This window comes from Pipra filicauda, unplaced genomic scaffold (assembly GCF_003945595.2).
Source record: "Pipra filicauda isolate LSUMZ 115617 unplaced genomic scaffold, ASM394559v2 scaffold65_size3143899_pilon, whole genome shotgun sequence".
Lineage (NCBI taxonomy): Eukaryota > Metazoa > Chordata > Aves > Passeriformes > Pipridae > Pipra > Pipra filicauda.
Window position 1 is genome coordinate 1,752,427 of NW_024104820.1, and position 18,024 is coordinate 1,770,450.

An 18,024-nucleotide genomic window follows, 5' to 3' on the forward strand; every position below is an offset into this window, starting at 1 on the left:
CCCATGCTCAGGTCACTAGGTCATACATAGGTCAAACATGGAGTTCTTTATCTGTATCAAGACAGCAGAAGTGTTCCTGTGGTCACGAAAACCTTCCTTTGTCAAAAAGCAGAGAGAAAGGGCTGCAGAAAAGGCTCTTATTAATTCCATTATGCACTTGAATAGTTCAGTTTTTCTCATCTCTCACATTTATGAGATCACTAAAATATCATTGATTAGGCTGATGGCTTTAGACTTGGAAGGATCCTACTTAACAGTGAATTTTTCATCAACCTTGAATTTGACCTGATTAAATTCCTTTATTTTCTTTCTTTTTCTCTTGATTCCCGATCTCAAAAAGGGTCATATCTCTGTAGCATAGGAAAGATCAAAGCAGTAAAGACTGCAAAGTGTTCGGGTAATGAGAAGAGAGAATTCATTAGAAAAGACTGCTGCCTGTTGAAGACCATAATGATTTTTCCTATTCTGTATGTTTTTTTTCTCCTATAACCATTATTGGAATATCCATGACAGTCCTTCCACGTTTTTTTTTAATTTATATGCTGTTCCATAAGGATCGTTGGCCAGCAGGCCATGGGGAAAGTTTAATAGCTCCTAAAAGATGTAGGTATTGAAAACATTGATTTGTAGCCTAAAAAGTGCTGCTCTAGATGCAAGTGATTATGGTTAGATACCCTTTCCTTTTTGTTCATTCCTGACTATTAAAATTAATGTCCCCTGTAATACACCAGCACACCTTGGTTTGTAACCACTTCCCAGATATTGTTGGTTTAAAGTAAAAAAAAAAACAAACCAAATAACAACACATTAAGAAGCCCTTAAGTCATATCAGATTTAGATTTTTTTTTATAAGGTAGAGTGAGGGTTGATTACAGGAGAAGTGGAATCAGAGGAAGAGATGGGGCAGAAATCACTGGAAGCGGTGACATGTGAAGGCTACAACTGTGACTGGAAACAATCTGATTATACTCTAACTCAGTTCTTATTCCAGCTCTATCACACAAGTCCTGCTGCCCTGTTACTGTTCTTTTGGATATTTTCCTCCCCACAGTAACATTCTCAAAGCTTCTCTGCTGTAAACTATGTGAAAAACCAGTAACATTCATGCAGAACTTATCTATATCAAGCCTTTGCCACATCATGGTATAAAATGCCAGGCAATGTAACCTTGAAGCTATACGTGTAAGCAATGCAACGTTTCCAATATAAATCTGGTAAAAATTTCACAAAACAAGTCCTTGCTGCCCAGCAACCCACAGATGAGGACTTGTTATGGCCCACTTGCTGCCAACGTTGAGTAGTCCCCAAATGGAGAGAATAAAGCTTAAAACCTTACATAGTGAAATAGAATTCCATCTAATATAAAATTAAGACAGTTGAATCCCCTCACTTTTCAATATAGAACTACTATCTGAGATGTATGTTATGAAGTTATAAAGTGCATAAATCTCCTCATGTTTTGGTTTATTAATGAATGAAATGTCTCCAGAAGTTAAGTCCCTGCACCTCTTTACCCAAATTTAAGCAATACTTTGTTAATAACAACATAACTCACTTTCCACAGTTGTTGGCGGAAGTCTTGTCTGCTTGAAGTCAGGAAGCTGACACGAACAACTTAAAAGTTGCTGAATGATAGCTGGACTGATTTGCTTGAAGTGGTCTTTGGAAATGGAGGAAGAACCATTTTTCAAAAATATCTTCACAAGTTCATTGGCAGAGAAACAAACCTTTGTAGAAGAGTATACAGAGTTACTGAACATGTTGCATGTACCTGCATTTAATGTTGAGGTTAAATATGGAATCTTAGAGGAACACAGGGTGGTACAACCTAGAAAAAACTTGGGGTTTATATACTCTTTTTTTATTAAATTAGTTTAATTACTTCAATTAATTCCATTTTTTTCCAATTAAACTTGATGCTACTATATATTTCAGAAAGACCAGAATCTTTGGAATGAAGCAGGACAATATCTATGGAAACTAGTTAATATCATAAGGATCTGACAAAATAATCTCTCTGAACCTTTTATTGTCATATGTGCTAAGAAAAATATTTTACAGAATATCACAGAATATGCTGAGTTGGAAGGGACTCACAAGGATCATTGAGTCCAACCCTTAGCCCTGTACAGGATCATCCCCAAGAGTCACACCAGGTGCCTGAGAGTATCATTCAAACACTTCTTGAACTCTGTCAGGCTTGGTGCTGTGACCACTTCCCTGGGGAGCCTGTTCCAGTGCCCAACCACCCTCTTTTTAATGTTAACACAAATCATATTCTTAGTCATTAATGTAAAACTTCATTGTTTGCAATAATAGTGCTATTAATATAAGATACTACATCAAAAGCAATACTTAGATTTGTTCTTGTGCTGGATCTTCAGAAAGATATGGAAATACATTGGAGGTTTTTAATTCTTTAAATAATGTCATGTCACTTTAAGGTCAGCAAACTAGATGTTACATAGTCTAAATTTGGTCTAAAGATTGTTTAATAATTGTATTATTAGAGGTACTTCAGAATTCCAGCTGCTTTTTGTTCTTGTTTGGAATATCTCTTTGTCAAAAGAAGGATCTTTTTCTTGGGAACCTTTATATTTCAACAAATTTTCATGAAGAATTGCTTTTCCACCTCTGTGATAAAACTTATAGTAAAAACATGACCACTTAGCACTAGAACACACTTCTAGTGGAAATTTCTGTAAACGCTTTTAGAGGAGTCCAGATCAAATATGTTATCTTACTTAAAGGAATAATCTTCATTTCTTAATCTCATCTGATGAGTTGTGATTCAACTTAGAAAAATATTTTTTTCTTTCACTTAAATTGGTCTACATCTGAGAATCAAGGGGTTCCTAAATACTTTTTTCTAATCACTGAAGCTTATGCTTCTTTTGAAATAAAATTGCTATTTAAATTAATTTTTAAAAGAAAAGTTGTTAAATATAGTTACTTTTAAATAACCAATTAAAACCCAACACCTTCCTTCCTTTGCTGATCCATTAGTGAAGTAAAATATGCCTTAAAGTTCACAAAGAAGCTGAATTAATGGAGCACTGATAAATTTATTCTGAAAACCACATTAAAGTCTTCAAGATAACAGATGATTTTGTCACCTGGACCTACTGTGTTCTGCCTTCAAGCCAAAGGAGAGCATGAAGACAATGAAGGAGCTACCATATTGGAAAAGACCTTAATTTTGCCTATGCTAGGCAGAAGTTTTGATGCTAGAAGTAGGGAACATCAACATCTGGTATCAAGCTGGTGGTTATCAAGCTGTTGGTTGATTACGAGCAGCATTGCTGACCAGTCACAATAGGAATGATATTATTTAACACCTTCACTAACAAGTTGAGTGATGGAGCAGAGTGCACCAGATAGCACCGACAGCTGAAATCCAACTGGACAACTAGTTGTATGCTGACTGGCATGGCTGCTGTTTAGAGGGTTCTTGACAAGCCAAAGAAATGGGCTGACAAGACCTTCATGAAGATCAGGCAAGACAAATTTATTGTGCTTCAAACGGAATAACCCCATGCATCAATGAAGGCTGGGGAAAACTGACCAGAAGGAAGGTAGGTTTGTAGAAAAAGCCCTTGGGGTGGGTTCTGACAGATGGTTTGAACATGAGCCACCAGTGTGCCCTGGTGGCAGTGACCACTAACTGCACACTGGGCTGCATGAATTGTCCCTGGGGGACACCACTTGTGACCAGCTGCCAACTGGATGCAGCACCGTTCACTATCACTTGCAAGCCCCAGCCTTTTAAGCTTTCTAACATAGAGAGGCAGAGCACTAACTCTCCATTAGTAAAGCAACTATGTGTGCACTCCTGGAGGATGGTACTGAAGAAACAAGTAAATAAAATTTGCATATTTTCATGTGAAAAACTGAATGGATGGATGATTTTGGTTTGCAAAATCCATGTTTGTTTATTGAGAAATAGTAAAGGAATACAGATATTGCGACACAGTTTAATGGAACTTAAGATCATTTGTCTTATTAGATCACCTGCTACTTTCTTGTGTTATACACATTTTTTAAATGTAGAGACAATGACGACTTAAAAAGAAAGCAATGACATTTTTCCTGCGATAATGTTTCAAATAATGATTCCTATCTAAAAATTAGATTACAGATCTTAATGTAGTTAGCAAACACAAGCCATAAAAAAGCAAATTCCTTGTATGTAGCAGAATCTGTCACTAATGGAGCACAATTACTATGATAAGTGCAGAAAACATGGGACAAAATTAGCAACACAACAGTGAAACATGAAGAGTTCTAATGAAATATATCAAGGAAAATAGGTATAGTTAGAAAGAAGAGGAATGGAAAAAAACCCCAGAGAATCTAGGAATTAATACAGAAGAGCAATTATCTTCTCTCCAGATGTTTCTTAGTGATTTTTTTTTCATATATACAGAATACTTGGCTCTCAGTTGACTGCTCAGATAACTCCCCTAGATACTTATCTTTTGAGCTACAGTCAGTATCAGAAGTTCAAGAAATCAAACACTGAGGTTCATAAATTCTTCTATTACTGGAGAACAATTTTTCTTCTTTTATGGACAGTGTCACAACTGATTTCTGTCCTTCCTAGTTTAAAGTTTATATGAAAGATATTTAAAATGACCTTAATTTAAAGTTATTTTGAGACCCCATTAAAAGCCTCATCATGATGATCAGCATGATTCTTTTTTGTGGGCAGCAGGAAATAAAGAAATCTGTTGATAGAGTATGCATTTCACATTCCATAAAATTACACAGATAAATATCTCTCTGAATGGCATTTAACCAGATGCAATTTGTCTCAGTTCCACATCATATAATGACCACACAGCAAAAGTCAATTGCATATCACTCGTTCTCCTAAATGGAGAATAAACATTGTCACTGAGTTAATGTAAATTGTAAAAAATTGTAAAAAATAGAAATGTGTCCTTTGAAGCATATATTTCAAATGTATACATCAAAATATATACCATTTATTTTTAAATTCTTAGGATAAGGATAAATTCACCTGCACCGAGCCTTCAAAGTCCTCAAAGAGGATACTGGGTAGTAGCTAGGACTCTGTCTTACAGACTCTCTACTTTCTAAAGAAACCTTCTGGATTCCATAGACGGCTATTAAAAGAGTTTGGAAATGCCCAGTCTTCTGTTTACAGAAGCCTTTTAAAAGCAACTTTCATAGAAATAATTTACTTTGTTTTCCTTAGTACAAAACAACCCTTCTTTCTACCAGGTCATTTAAGGGGGCCTAGAAGCTCTATGACATAAGAGCACAAGAAATCTCTAATAACTGTATGAAAACACTTCAGTCATATTACTAGTCATCTGTAACTATTCTGTTAGCCCTTCCCAGCTACATTAATCATATGGTAAACATCCATAAAGTTCTTTCCCCAATTAATATTTAAACAAATATAACTATATAAAAATATATTTCCATCAGTATCAACATGACTTTTTGAAACTAATACATTTTACCTCAGAAGTTATGTACTGTTTGCAAAACAATTTGAACTTTTGTCACTGAAATTCTGTGACCAACACTATAATAACAGAAAAAGAAATTAACCTGGTCCCAGTCTGTGTTCCTTTCACGATCTTCAAAATAGCCTTTCAGAGAGTCTCCTTTTGTATGGTTTCCTTTGAATGGACTATTTTTTCTTCCAGTATCTCTGATTGCCATACTGTAACGTCTTCTTTTGTGACTGTGGAATTGTCCATTTACAGTGCAGGTCTTTTTGGCTGTAAGCACATTTAGTAGTTGTTCTAGTTCTAGTAATTCATTAGAAAACAGATACGTTACCATGGGAAAACACACATTTAAAAGATAAAACCAAAAATAATTATTAAAATTTTGTTAGTTATAACATTAATTCTATTCCTCATTTAATACTCTTTTCTCAGTTTGGTACTGGAGGCAATTTATACTTAACAACTCTAGAAGTTCAAGACACCTAGATACTCAGCCTTTCTTGTTTTCCATGCCCCACTCAGATGTTTTGCCTATGACTGTCTCAGAAGAAAACAGATGGGACTGAAAGGCACTTTGTCTTTCATTTAATTATCAATCTCTTACAAAGTTATCTAGTTATTGCTAAAGAACTTCACTGTTCTTAAAATTTTCCTGTGTAAATGGAACTCCACACTAAGTCATCATGGCCAGGTATTCAGATCAGAAGACAGATCCTTCACAGGGTGTCCTGAAGTCAATCTTCAGGACACTGTGCTGCTCTTGCATTTCAGAAGTGGAACACAGGACAGCAGATTTTCACTCTTCTTTGGTTAATCAAGAAGCATGCCTGCTCATATCACTGAAATAGGAAGGAGGGAGTCAGGATCCCTAATCCAAACCTGAGATAATGCAGGGATGTACGCCATGACGTAGCTTAAGTGCAAGGGGTGCTTCTGGTGATGAAATTCTTGGTTATTTGAGGGGTCGTACCTTATCCTATCTTACTTATCACCTTCCTTACCCCCTCATTTTTAAATAAAACCATAGTGATAGTTTCTGTAAACCTTAGTTTGTCCATTAGAAATGAAAGCAGCCCACAAACTGATTTCAAAGGAGCTTAGGTCAATGAGAATAAGAAAGTTTCTATGTGATAATCCTTTAATGTTGCTAATCAGAAAATATAAATGGTATACTCTTAACAAATCTTACAAAAAGGCTTCTGATAAGATGTTTGACTACTTTTTTTTGGCTACTTAAGCAAACAGATCTGTATATCTACCCTGAGGTGTGAGTTACTAAAATATCTAATCTGGCTACCGTACAAGAATTATCCATCTATCCCTAAAAGAGTCCTGCAATGTATGAAGATCTGCATAAAGAATTAATGTAAATGAAGCCCCAGTGAACTCTGCCCTCACAGCTAGATTGCCACCCTCAGAGCTCTCTTGGGTAGTTCAGACGGTGCTGTGCAATTCAGTTATAAATTATTGTTGAATAAAATGTAATAATCTCAGTAGCAATTTGCTTTATACCTCTCTGACAATTATCAAAATAAGGAGTTTCTTTTCCAACCTTGTTTTTAAATTTAGAAGAGACTACTTAACAACTTTAAAATGAGGACCTAAAATGAAGTGCAAAACAGTCATTTAGGTACTTAAAGATAGTTTACACAAAATGTGTGTTGCAAAAGGCAACTAGAGATTAATAAACAGCTTACCTGTCACTTGGAGCTCAGTGGTACTGTTTAGAGAACTGAAGATATACTTTATAAAGAATTCTGGGGAAGGCAAACTTGCTTTCCCCATACAGACTCCCTGGAGAGCCAGAGTAATGATTAAAGCAGCCAGGCGTGGAAGAGTGTTTTCATCGGCACCATCTCTGTCCATTATATCAGCATTTTTCTCCAGAGTGCTCACATCAACACACTGAAATCAGGAGAAAACAGCATGAAGACAGCCCTGGTCACCTTCATTTAAATAATCAGAGTGACAAGAGGAGAAACTGGGGAGAACATTTTCACAGACAGCCAGAGTAGAAAAAATTAAGATTGAAGTTGTAATTGACAACAGGACAGTGAAACAAAGGACATTTTCATGAAAACAGACATAGAATTAAAAATCCTGAACTTTTATTCTGTGTCTAGTGGGGAAGAAGTACAGTCCTTCATTCCAGTTATTTGTGGTTAGTGTTATTTTCACTTAGTGTTATTTTCATGCCATTTCTATTATTCCAGTGTCCTCAATTGCATCTACATCTACTTCCAGAAAGTGGCAGAAAAGGGAGGAATTTTCATTAAGGCACAGGCAATTGACTTAAATAATATAGATTTTAATTCTTCATCTTAAACTTCAGTGAGAATTCTCTAAATGTTTTTAGTTCCCTATATATTAAATGGAAACAATATTTTGTTATGGAGTAGTTATCTGGGGACAATATGGAAAGATATAATTTTGCAAATAAATAGTGACTTCTCTGTTGGGTGACCAAAAAGGAACAATAGTCAGTGGTGTACAACCATGCGTGTGGATGTCTGCAGGTCTGTCTCCATTACCTGGAAACTCATCCCTGTTTTCTTCCATTTTTGCCTTTCTTCTTACTTTCTTTCTTACTTCACACATTAGGGTTTGAAAGAATACAAAAACAATACAACAAAGGCAAAAAATATTTCTTTCTAACTCATAATAACTAAACTAAAAAGACAACTAGATGAGCGAGTACAGCAGTCGTTTATTTTATTCATACTCATCTCTCTGTCTGTAGGCCATAAACACTACAGAGAGGATGCTGGCTGGCATTTCTTTTCCTGTTCATTCATTACACGTCAAAATTTCCCCAACCCAACATTTAATCCCTCATTTCAAATAAGATATTAGGTGCTATGAATGAGAAGAGGATATTTTCTGTGAAACCAAAACACATAGTCACTAAAAATTCTTTTCTTCTATTACTACCTTGCATCACTGGTCCTTTTTCATAACTCAGGTGTTGTGATTCTAAGTATTATGCTATTATGTTTTGAGTGCCTTTCATAAAAAACCCTCTTTTCCCTCAGGTCAGTGAGTGGTGCAGTTTCAGTTACTGGACAGGCTTGACAACTGATTGTACTGCCAGCATAAGCAAACAGAATCCACAGTAAAGCACTTTCTGGGTTGTTATTCTATCTTGACATTCCAAATACACACTGATGCCTCTTTACAGTTGCTCAGATACCATTGGAGTTCTTGGAAATCGGCACGTTCACCAAGACTCAAAAACAAAAGTACTGGTCAATGAATAATTTATGATGGGAAATGTTTACATAAAGAAGACAGAAAGAGGAACTGGAGGCCCTCGATATTCTGGACACAGCCAGCACTCCTACCCATCTTCTGTTTGTGCAGAAAACTCTACTACAGTATAATGTAAATTAAAATCTAATTATATGAAAAAGAAAAGGGCAAATTCAAAGCTTTGCAGTATACGAAATTTTACATTATGAACAGATCTAAGGGGCTACAAACAGGAGGTCAATCTGCACTTCAGGAGTTATCTTAACAGACAAAAAGCTATTTTATTGCCCATTACAAGGAAAACATTTTTTCTTAGATTTTGAACTCTAAAATATTATTCTATTATTGTAGACGTAAGGAATAATACTTGAGGTAAGGAATAATAAACAGCAATAAGAAAACTCACTGCATGTTTCCTGACTCTAGTGAGGATGATCTTAGCTGAAAATACTCAGTATGCTTTTTTTTTTTTTAACTTTAAGCTTATCTGTATCAATCTTTCTACAAGGTATATCTGTGCTGGTAGATAATTAGCCACAAATGTATGTGTTCCAACTGAAGGAAACCATCATTTGGATAGATTCCTTATTCCATCCTGCTTTGGATGGACATGGAAGTGTAGAACCTGGCAAGGATTTCATCATAGCATAATGATTAGTTACTTCTCCTGTACAGCCAGATCCTTTGTGGAGCTATTCTGCTTTATACCATTTAAATACAATCACTGCTAGTGTATACATATGTATATATACATACACTATAAAATACTAAGAGATGAGAAAGTATTTTCTGTCCTTGGAGCCAAGTGCAGGATCTTGCATCTACACAGCTATGCTCTTTACCATCTGCTTTAAGCTGGTCAACTGCATCTAAATTACCTATCGGGAATGGCCCCTGATATGCAGCATCTCCCTAGCCATGTCTCAGCAGACCCTGTGGAAGTGCTAGGTAGCCAAAAGCAACTCAAGGAAAAGGCTAACATTAAACAGCATGTATAGCAAAACACCAGTGTTCAGCCTGTGCTCTCACACTGTTATTTATGGTTTTCTGGCAGACCATGATACTGACACAACGTCTGCACTAACATACAGGCATTATATCAGTAGTAAATATGAAGCTATATTTACTTATGTTTTCTTTACCTGGGTTTCAGAAGTTTTAAAATGTTGCCTTACTGCAGTTAAAATATCTTCAGTTTCATTCCGTGAAAAATAATAACAGTCTTCATCATGTCTTAAACTAAGCATACTCTGCAGGTAAAATTTATAATCCTTATTATTCAAGCTGAGTTCTGGAGAACATACATCTCTGCGATGAAGAATGTAGTAGAGAAGAATAAGAGAAATTCTCTCAAATACTTCTTCACTGAGATGGTCTTCTAAATCTCCTCCAGCTACTAGCAACAAAGCATCTGGTTCAAGGCACTGTGAAGAAATAAAAATAAATAGAAATTCAACTCAAGTAATACACTGCCAGGCATCTGCAAATACAATTAGGAAGGATAGAAGGAGAAATCAACTTTTATATTCAACTACACAGATGCAGGCTGATGGAATGGCAGGAAGAAGGTACAGGTAATTCATTGCAGTTCTGTGGCCGCAAGATCACACTCTGGTTTTTTGTCCAGTGCCACTTTTGTTTTTAAGAAATATCCCAGAGATGGGGCTTCGAGCAACCTGGTCCAGTGGAAGGTGCTCCTAGTCATGGCAGGGGGTTTGAAGTCTCTTCCAACAGAAATCATTCTATGAGTCTACTCTGTGATTCAATGATTTGATGATTGATCTGATCAATCATTGTAGAGATTAAAAGCCTTCCACTGGCTTCAAAAGATTATACTTCTTGTTATAAATATGTTAGACAAGGGTTATTAGGTAAGGCTATTCATATTTTCATCTGTGCATTCTACGTCATAAGATAAAAACCATAGTTAACTCAGGGTATGTAAACAGAAGTTACATCATATTTGATGCACTGTTGAAAGAATTAATTGACCCTGTAATCACACAGCTGTTTTTATGTTTTTCTTAATGAATTCTGTTAACTGCAACAATGCAATACAGTGCAGAGAGCCAGCACAAGGTCTCAACACCATTTAGTCCTTCAAATACATTTCAAAAGGGACTGAGATTACGTACTCACCCTGTCCAGGCTTTCTCTCTGAGCACAGATTTTTTAATACATGTATATATACATATGTATATTTACATATGTCTACATAAACCTCATTTTTTTTATACAAAGACAGTTTCCAGAAACTTTTGCTGGCTCAAAAACAAGTTAGTCTTTAAAATTAGACAAGAAGACTAATAGAGGTCTATGTTAGGCTATGAGAAATAAGATACTGAACTCCAGAATAAAGAATCTTCCTTGAAGAGATCCTGTAATTAATGTCATTCACTGTTTATCCGCTTTTTTCCAACAGACTCCTTTCCAAGCATGATATAGGTGTGTCAGCTAATCTCAACCATTACGGTAGAGTAGCCGAACTGTACATTTCAGGGAAGAAACTACAACATATGAAGGTACCATTGAAGGATCAACACTGCACTCTAATAAATTCATGCACACATACAGAGTCTAGTTTTTCAGAATAACTTGTTTGTGGCTACCAGCATGATATGTTGGTCAGTGTGGTTCACCCTATATGTTAGTTCATTTTTCTGCACTGAAGCTGGGTCAATGAAACACACAATGGTGTGTTCAGAATCCAGTGTTCCTTGGAGGGACTGAGAGAACTGCTACTTTTTAATATAAATAACTCTAACAAAAATTCTCAAAATACTGAGTCTAAAAAAAATCCCAAGAAAAACCCTGTGGGTATTAACATCTAAATTAACTATTTATACTCATAAATTAACTAGATTGCAGTATACTCTGCTGTGTCCTGCTTACATTGCCTATCAAGGTCTGTAAGTCTAACTTTTTCTAACACGTCTCTGAGAATTAGTATTTGGGCTAGGAGAAATATGGCTGTTCTGTTTTCTGTCCCAAAGACCTCAAGTTAGTCAACCAGCCTTTATGAACACTCAGTACAATAAGCACACTGCATGTAGTGGAAGATTTTCAAAGATTTCTGTAAGATTTCAAAATCCAGTGAGGGTAAATTGTAATCAATGAAGCCATTGTTTGCTCTTGCAAGAAAGATGACTAAAAAGAAAATTGCTAATTGGAAGGAAGCAAGTGCGTTGTAAAAGATGCAGTTACTCCACAGTATATGCCTAGCCATAGAGAGTGACTCTTGAAGAGATATTAAGAGGATATAAATTGGTTCATCAATGGTTTGGTTTTGTTGGGTTTTTTCTGCTACTGATATTTTAAAGGAATAACATCTGCATGTCCTTGATTTAGAAATTCTTATTTGCTATAAAAGAGAAGCCCAGAATGTGGGCAGTGAACTCTGAGTTTATTTTGTTTAAGGGGCCAGAAGTTCAGAAAAAATTGTCTTACCAATGCAAGAAATATGTAACTTCTGTGTGCTTAGGAGATAAAGAAGTGTCAGATGCCACTCAATAGCTGCCAGCTCCTGGCCAAAGAGTCTTGGGGCCAGTATGTAAAAACAAACCAAAAGAAGTCTAAAAAAAGTGTTAAAATTTCACTGCTTTTAAATGCCCATTAGAGACATCATTAAAAATAATAGTTAAAAAATTTTGAAAACAAAGTCGTAGTATAAACAGAATCCTGGATTCAGAAGAGAAAGTTGAATCTGAACTCAATTAGTGATTCCCAAAAAGTATGAGAAAAAAAATGCCAAGTTAAGGTGGGGCATTCTGTTTCAAATTTTGATGATCTTGAAGGATAGCACTTCTTGCAGAGTTTTTGCTGTCTTGGTTTACCAAACCTTGTTAAATCATCATGGAAGATTTAAGCACAGTGCCATGTGGGCTCCATGTGACTGAAGATGCCACGTCTCTCTCATGGATTTCCTATAGGCAACTGTGTTCCTGTGGCACTGGCACAGAAACACTGGTAGTACAGGATGTGTGCAGTGTTTCTGACTCAGCCAACACCGAGGAGCACTGGATATGGTGAAAGTCCTCAAATTCTTCCCACGGGAAATTTCCAAGATGAAGCCTGAAGAGAGCGGCCACACTGACCAAAGTAAGTCCCAGCTAAGTTTCCCTTAGTTCTCTTCCATCCAAGGTCATAGTGGGAAGACTCCCCACAAATACAGCACAAATACATATGGAAAAAATATGACAAGCAAGAGAAGAAAAACAAAGAGAACAAAAAAAACCTAGAGCCCTGTTTTGCGAAATTTAGGAGGACCCATGTTTAACACATTCTCAACTTTTGATCTGGGTCTATATCTGATATATATCTGTTGCCCGTATGTGTATAATCTCCTTCATAAAAAATATATATCCATTTAGGTATCTACATTACTTATGTACAAAATTTCACATTTGGGTTCATATAAGAAATGCGAGCACTTATTGAAAGGGTCAATTATGTAAGTAGCTGTCTACTGCATAGGATAAAAAGATCACCAGTTCATTGGCTTGGCAGATTGCCAAGAATAGTACCTCATGAAAGCTTCACCTTTATGACCACCCTCATTATTGTGGTATAAAGTGAGACTCTGCTCTATGTAGGTCACTGAACAACAGTGCCAGAGCCAGACTAATGTCATTGAAAGCCAAGACTGACCAAGCCCTTTGTCGTCCTTTTCAGTGAATTACCCACTTAGCACTGTGTCTGTCCTTTCTTCATTGAATCATGAATCAGTTCTGCAAATATTCTCAGCTCAACTAGACAACCAATCCTTCTGTGAAACTGTACCCTGGACTATTTCCAGTTTTAATTTGGATTTGTAGATTCATTGTTCTGCCTTTGATTTTCCTTGACCTGAACTGCTTACCAAAACCCTCCTCTAAATCTTGAATGATTCAGTGAGGTGGCACATAAATCTGAGACAATCCTGTCTGGGTTTTATTTTTATGAAGTAAAAGCAAAAAGAAAAGCAGAACTGGTCCCCAGTGTTTACCTCTGTCTCTCCGCGGTGGAAATCTTGTGCCTAAAATTCAAACTCATGCTTTATTGTTAGATCAGATTTAAGTAGAAAAATTTTGGTTGGAAAACAAACATTTAACAACTTCAAAAGGAAAATTATTAGTGTTATGTGACTGAAGCTTGGCATTTTTAAGGAATGCATGTCATGTTTGGAATATCTCTTCATGAGCTTAAGCAAGAAATAATTCAAAATTAAAAAAAGCAGGGACAATTTTTTTTTACAGGACAGTATCACTCTAATAAATAATGTTAGAACTCACTGACGATGCTGTAAAGATATCCTTCATTAATTGAAGCACTAACCATATTACAATCCTCTTGCATGCCATAAATCCGCTGTGGGCATTCAGCTCTCTCCAGTAACATTTTGACCAGTTCTCGTGAATGGTTCATGTGGAGCTCAGTGTTCTCAGCTGAAAGAACGCGTAAAACTTCCATCAGATAGCCTCTGCTGGGAGCATAGCTGCCATCCTGCCCATGCTCTTCCCCAGGCTGTCCTTCAGCAATGAGCACGCTGAATATGAAAGCAGAACATACCACCCCAAGAGCTGAATGCTTGGTCAGAAAACACATCTCCTCTTCTTGCAGTCAGGGATCTGCACTGAATGTTGGATTGTTGTTTGCACTTCAGAGCTTAAAGTGGAAACCTGAGGAATCTGAATGGTAAAGGGGAAAAAGAAACCCCAACCCCTTAATTAGTGTGAATGCAATATGTTTGAAAGGATTTATTAATTGGTCGGCTAAGCTGATTTGCAGTGACAAGCTGTTTTTGAACAACAGGGAGCCTGTAAGGGCTTTACAGCATGGAACAGCAGGAAACTAAGACAACCATGGCCTTAAAACTTCTGTAGAATTACCAACAAGAGGTCGTCTGAAAGTGCCCTTCCCTCCTCTTAAAAATAAAGTGTATTTCTTTCACTTTAGTGTTATTTTACTGTATTCACTAATAATTCCTTTTGGTAAGAACAGGAAAATACCATTGCTTTCACTTTCATTCCATTATGAAACAGGTTTCTAGTAGCAAAAATAGCTGTAAATAAATATTACTAGTGTAATACTGATATGAATGTGCAGTAATTACGTTATATAGCAATGATAGAGAGCAGGTTATATTTTCAAAACACTTTACCTATGTTACTAAACTCCAGCTATACAGAACAAAACAAGAATGAACAGGACATACTTAAAATTTAGTCATGTTTTATGATCAGATGAAAGAGTTACAAAGCTGAGGTCTTAGTTTCACTCAAAGAACTCAGTGAGTAAACAAGACAAACACACCTCAAGCAACAAGTTTAACTTGTTAACTCTAGGTGCAAAAGACATTTTGTGCTATAAATCCGTCTTGTCGCTATCCTTCCTAATAAACCACCACCTCTGTTTTAACACTAATCTATCTCAGTAGCTAATCACAAGAAAAATGAGTTTCACCTCTGTTTTCCACAGAGGTTTTGATTTTATTGATGGGCATATGCTGGCAGTGACATGCATACCCAGATAATAATGCACATGTGCTAAACAGCTACACATACATTCAGCTTCTTCTATCTGTGTGTCTTATTTTTAAGGAACCCCTGCTGACAAAGTATTTAAAATGAAAAAGAACGACTGAATTCAAATGGGCATTCACTCAGATAAAGGTTAAATGTTAGGAAATCCATTGGTCTTTAGATATATTTTACTGTTAGCAGTTAGGAATATGTATCATTGTTACAAGGATGTTACAAGCATTTATTTCTAAATGTTATTTTCTTACCTTCTGAAGGGAAAAAGAATGCTCGTGTATCTAGCTTTGTGGCCTTCTGAATCCTCAGAAGTATTTAGCTGCTGGAAGTCCAATGTTTTTAAAATTCCTTGATGGTGCTCTGGAAGTTGGAGAGGATTAGTTTATTGCTGCCTTGAAAAGTTTTCAGTTGCTATGGAGAGAGCTGCTCTTAAGGTAACAATGGAGGTGGATAGGAATTAGTACATGTTCTTCTTGGCAAGTTCTAAGCATCGCATTGTTGAAGGTATTTCACATATTTTAGTAGTTATCATTTTATGTAAACAGTATTTTAGCAGCGCAAGATGTATAAAATTATGAAAGAATGTATTTCATTACGGTGGATAATACATGCAAGCACTCAACTGTTCTCTACACTACTAAATTATCTGATCAAATCTACAACAATACCAAATTTCTTTTTTTATTAAAATATTACTACTTTTTGAAAATACGAGAACAGAGTAGAATAGAAATCTTTTCAAGCACCTCCATAGAAAAATTATATTTTTTGTTTGCAAAACACTGCCTGTAGAGAACAGTCTCTTTCATCCCCACTTATTCTGTGCTGCATTTGCACTAACTAAAAAACTGAGATAGCTCAGACTGCAGTGAAAAAAATTTTTTTCACCCACTCAGATTTTCCAGAGGGATGCTGTTGGCGTTTACCTCACCATGCCATTACAATATCATTGCGCTGGAAGTTAGTGAAAACTGTCACGGCTGACAGATTTCCCCAATGACAGGTACACCAGTCATATCATTCTCCCACCTTCCAAACCTTCAGTGATATTATGAAGGACTATCAGCTCAGCTGGCTCAACAAATCCTGTGAAGCAGAAAGCCTGTAGTAATAGAAACACCATCATTCTCTTTAAATCTAGATTGACAAAAAAATCCTGGGTCCTAAACTGTATGTAATATCTCCTATAAGGTGGTGAGCTCAAAGGGAACAGCCTGAGAACTGACAATGGATACTGACTATAAAAAAATTAAACTGTTAACACCAGCTTGAAGGAAGAGAAAAATGTAAAGAAATGTTCTCAAAAATACAAAGTACAACTGCATAGAAGTATGCACAAATTCTCGTGTGACCAAGGCTGAATATTTTAAAAATCAGTCCTATGATTAAATATTCTTTTATTTTACTTCATAAATTACAAACTATATTTATCAAACTAACATTACTAAATATGCAACTTTATGCAAATGAGAATTACAGAATTTTTTATATAAAAATTTATTTTTATATGAAAGACTGAAAAGAAGAAACACATGATAGCATGCATGTTCCCTGGCTATTAAATAATATGCTCTATCAAAAAAAGCTAACCAGATCCAGATTTGTTCCACTAATAAAAATAATTCCTGAGATAATGGAGGAATAGCTTCCAGCATTTAATTCTGGGGATTGCTCAATCTCCAAATAAACATAAAATAGGTTTATCTGTATATAATTTGGTGGTTTGTATATAATTAGAAATTGAAACTAAGAATTCATTCCATCCAATTAAAGTGTACAAACAGTGGGAGAGTTGTTTCAGTTTACTGAGAGAAGCTAACATTTAAAAACACATTTGATGATTTATAGCTATTGAAAGTTGCTGAGAGATTTACATAATAATAATGGCTACAACTTACTTTAACATTTGTATTACAGACTGATGGTAAAAAAAGGAAACATTCAGTACATTAAAATGTAACAGATAATATTTGATACATGCTATTACAGTTGATTCAAAGGAGAAAGGAGAATTCACTTCCCTTTTTATGACTAAGTGTTGCAAGCCTTCTCTGGCTTGGAAATGAATTTCTCAGTGGTGGCAAAATCACTGATGGTGACTTAAGGCTCAGCTTCTGCTTTTACCCTTGACACTGTGATTTCAGTCATGCCATTGTCATCAAAGGATTATTCTGTCTACACAGCACTTGAATTACTACTTTTGAAGTAATTGCTGGCATCAGTCGCTAAGTCCTTTTTTCAAACCCTTCAGTAGCAGCATTATTTCCCTACTAGCTACCCATCCTGAAGCTGTGCCAACTGATAAAATGGGACAGCAATAATAACTGAGCCGTGTAGTTAGATGCCCATTAGAAGTTTGCTAAGATACACACACAGAAATAAATCACTGGTACAGTTTAATGTCTTAAAACCTCCCAAAGAACCTATCACTATTAATGTTGTCTCGTGTTATGAGACTTTACCATTTTGGCTCAAATTTTATTGCATGTCTTTTGGTGAATTTTAATAAAGGGGAAAAAAGGTTCATGCACAATGCTCATAAGTTAAGCCAGAGACCTTCCATTTAGTGTAGAATGATAATATGCATGTAAGAAAGAACTTTAAAAGGAACTTGAGAGTTGGGGTAACTCAAATTCAAGTAGTTTACCATTCTAACATGACAACAGACGCTATATGGCAAAACTAGAGTTATGATGAACTTCCTGATTAAATAAGCAACTTAAACATTTTTTTTTTAATTATTCCATTCCATTATTTATTATTGGATTCTACAC

The 18,024-nt window shown here is 35.9% G+C and overlaps 1 protein-coding gene across 7 annotated transcripts in view; it reads right to left on the reverse strand.

The window, feature by feature from the left end:
• The window catches only part of SLC39A12 (solute carrier family 39 member 12), a 33,899-nt gene extending 18,222 nt beyond the window's left edge, over nt 1-15,677 (reverse strand). For 3 of the 7 annotated variants that reach the window (XM_027720570.2, XM_039388504.1, XM_027720568.2), the window contains exons 1-6: nt 15,502-15,677; nt 14,049-14,401; nt 9,878-10,159; nt 7,184-7,391; nt 5,584-5,786; nt 1,556-1,727 (exon numbers count right to left, since the gene is read on the reverse strand). In XM_027720570.2, the coding sequence (XP_027576371.2) occupies nt 1,556-1,727; nt 5,584-5,786; nt 7,184-7,391; nt 9,878-10,159; nt 14,049-14,318 (1,135 nt within the window). In that variant the 5' untranslated portion in view covers nt 14,319-14,401; nt 15,502-15,677. Of the gene's footprint in view, nt 1-1,555; nt 1,728-5,583; nt 5,787-7,183; nt 7,392-9,877; nt 10,160-14,005; nt 14,402-15,501 lie in introns of those variants that run through there. The other 4 variants (XM_039388505.1, XM_027720569.2, XM_027720574.2 and 1 more) reach the window with 4 other exon arrangements.
• Nucleotides 15,678-18,024: the final 2,347 nt, after the last annotated feature.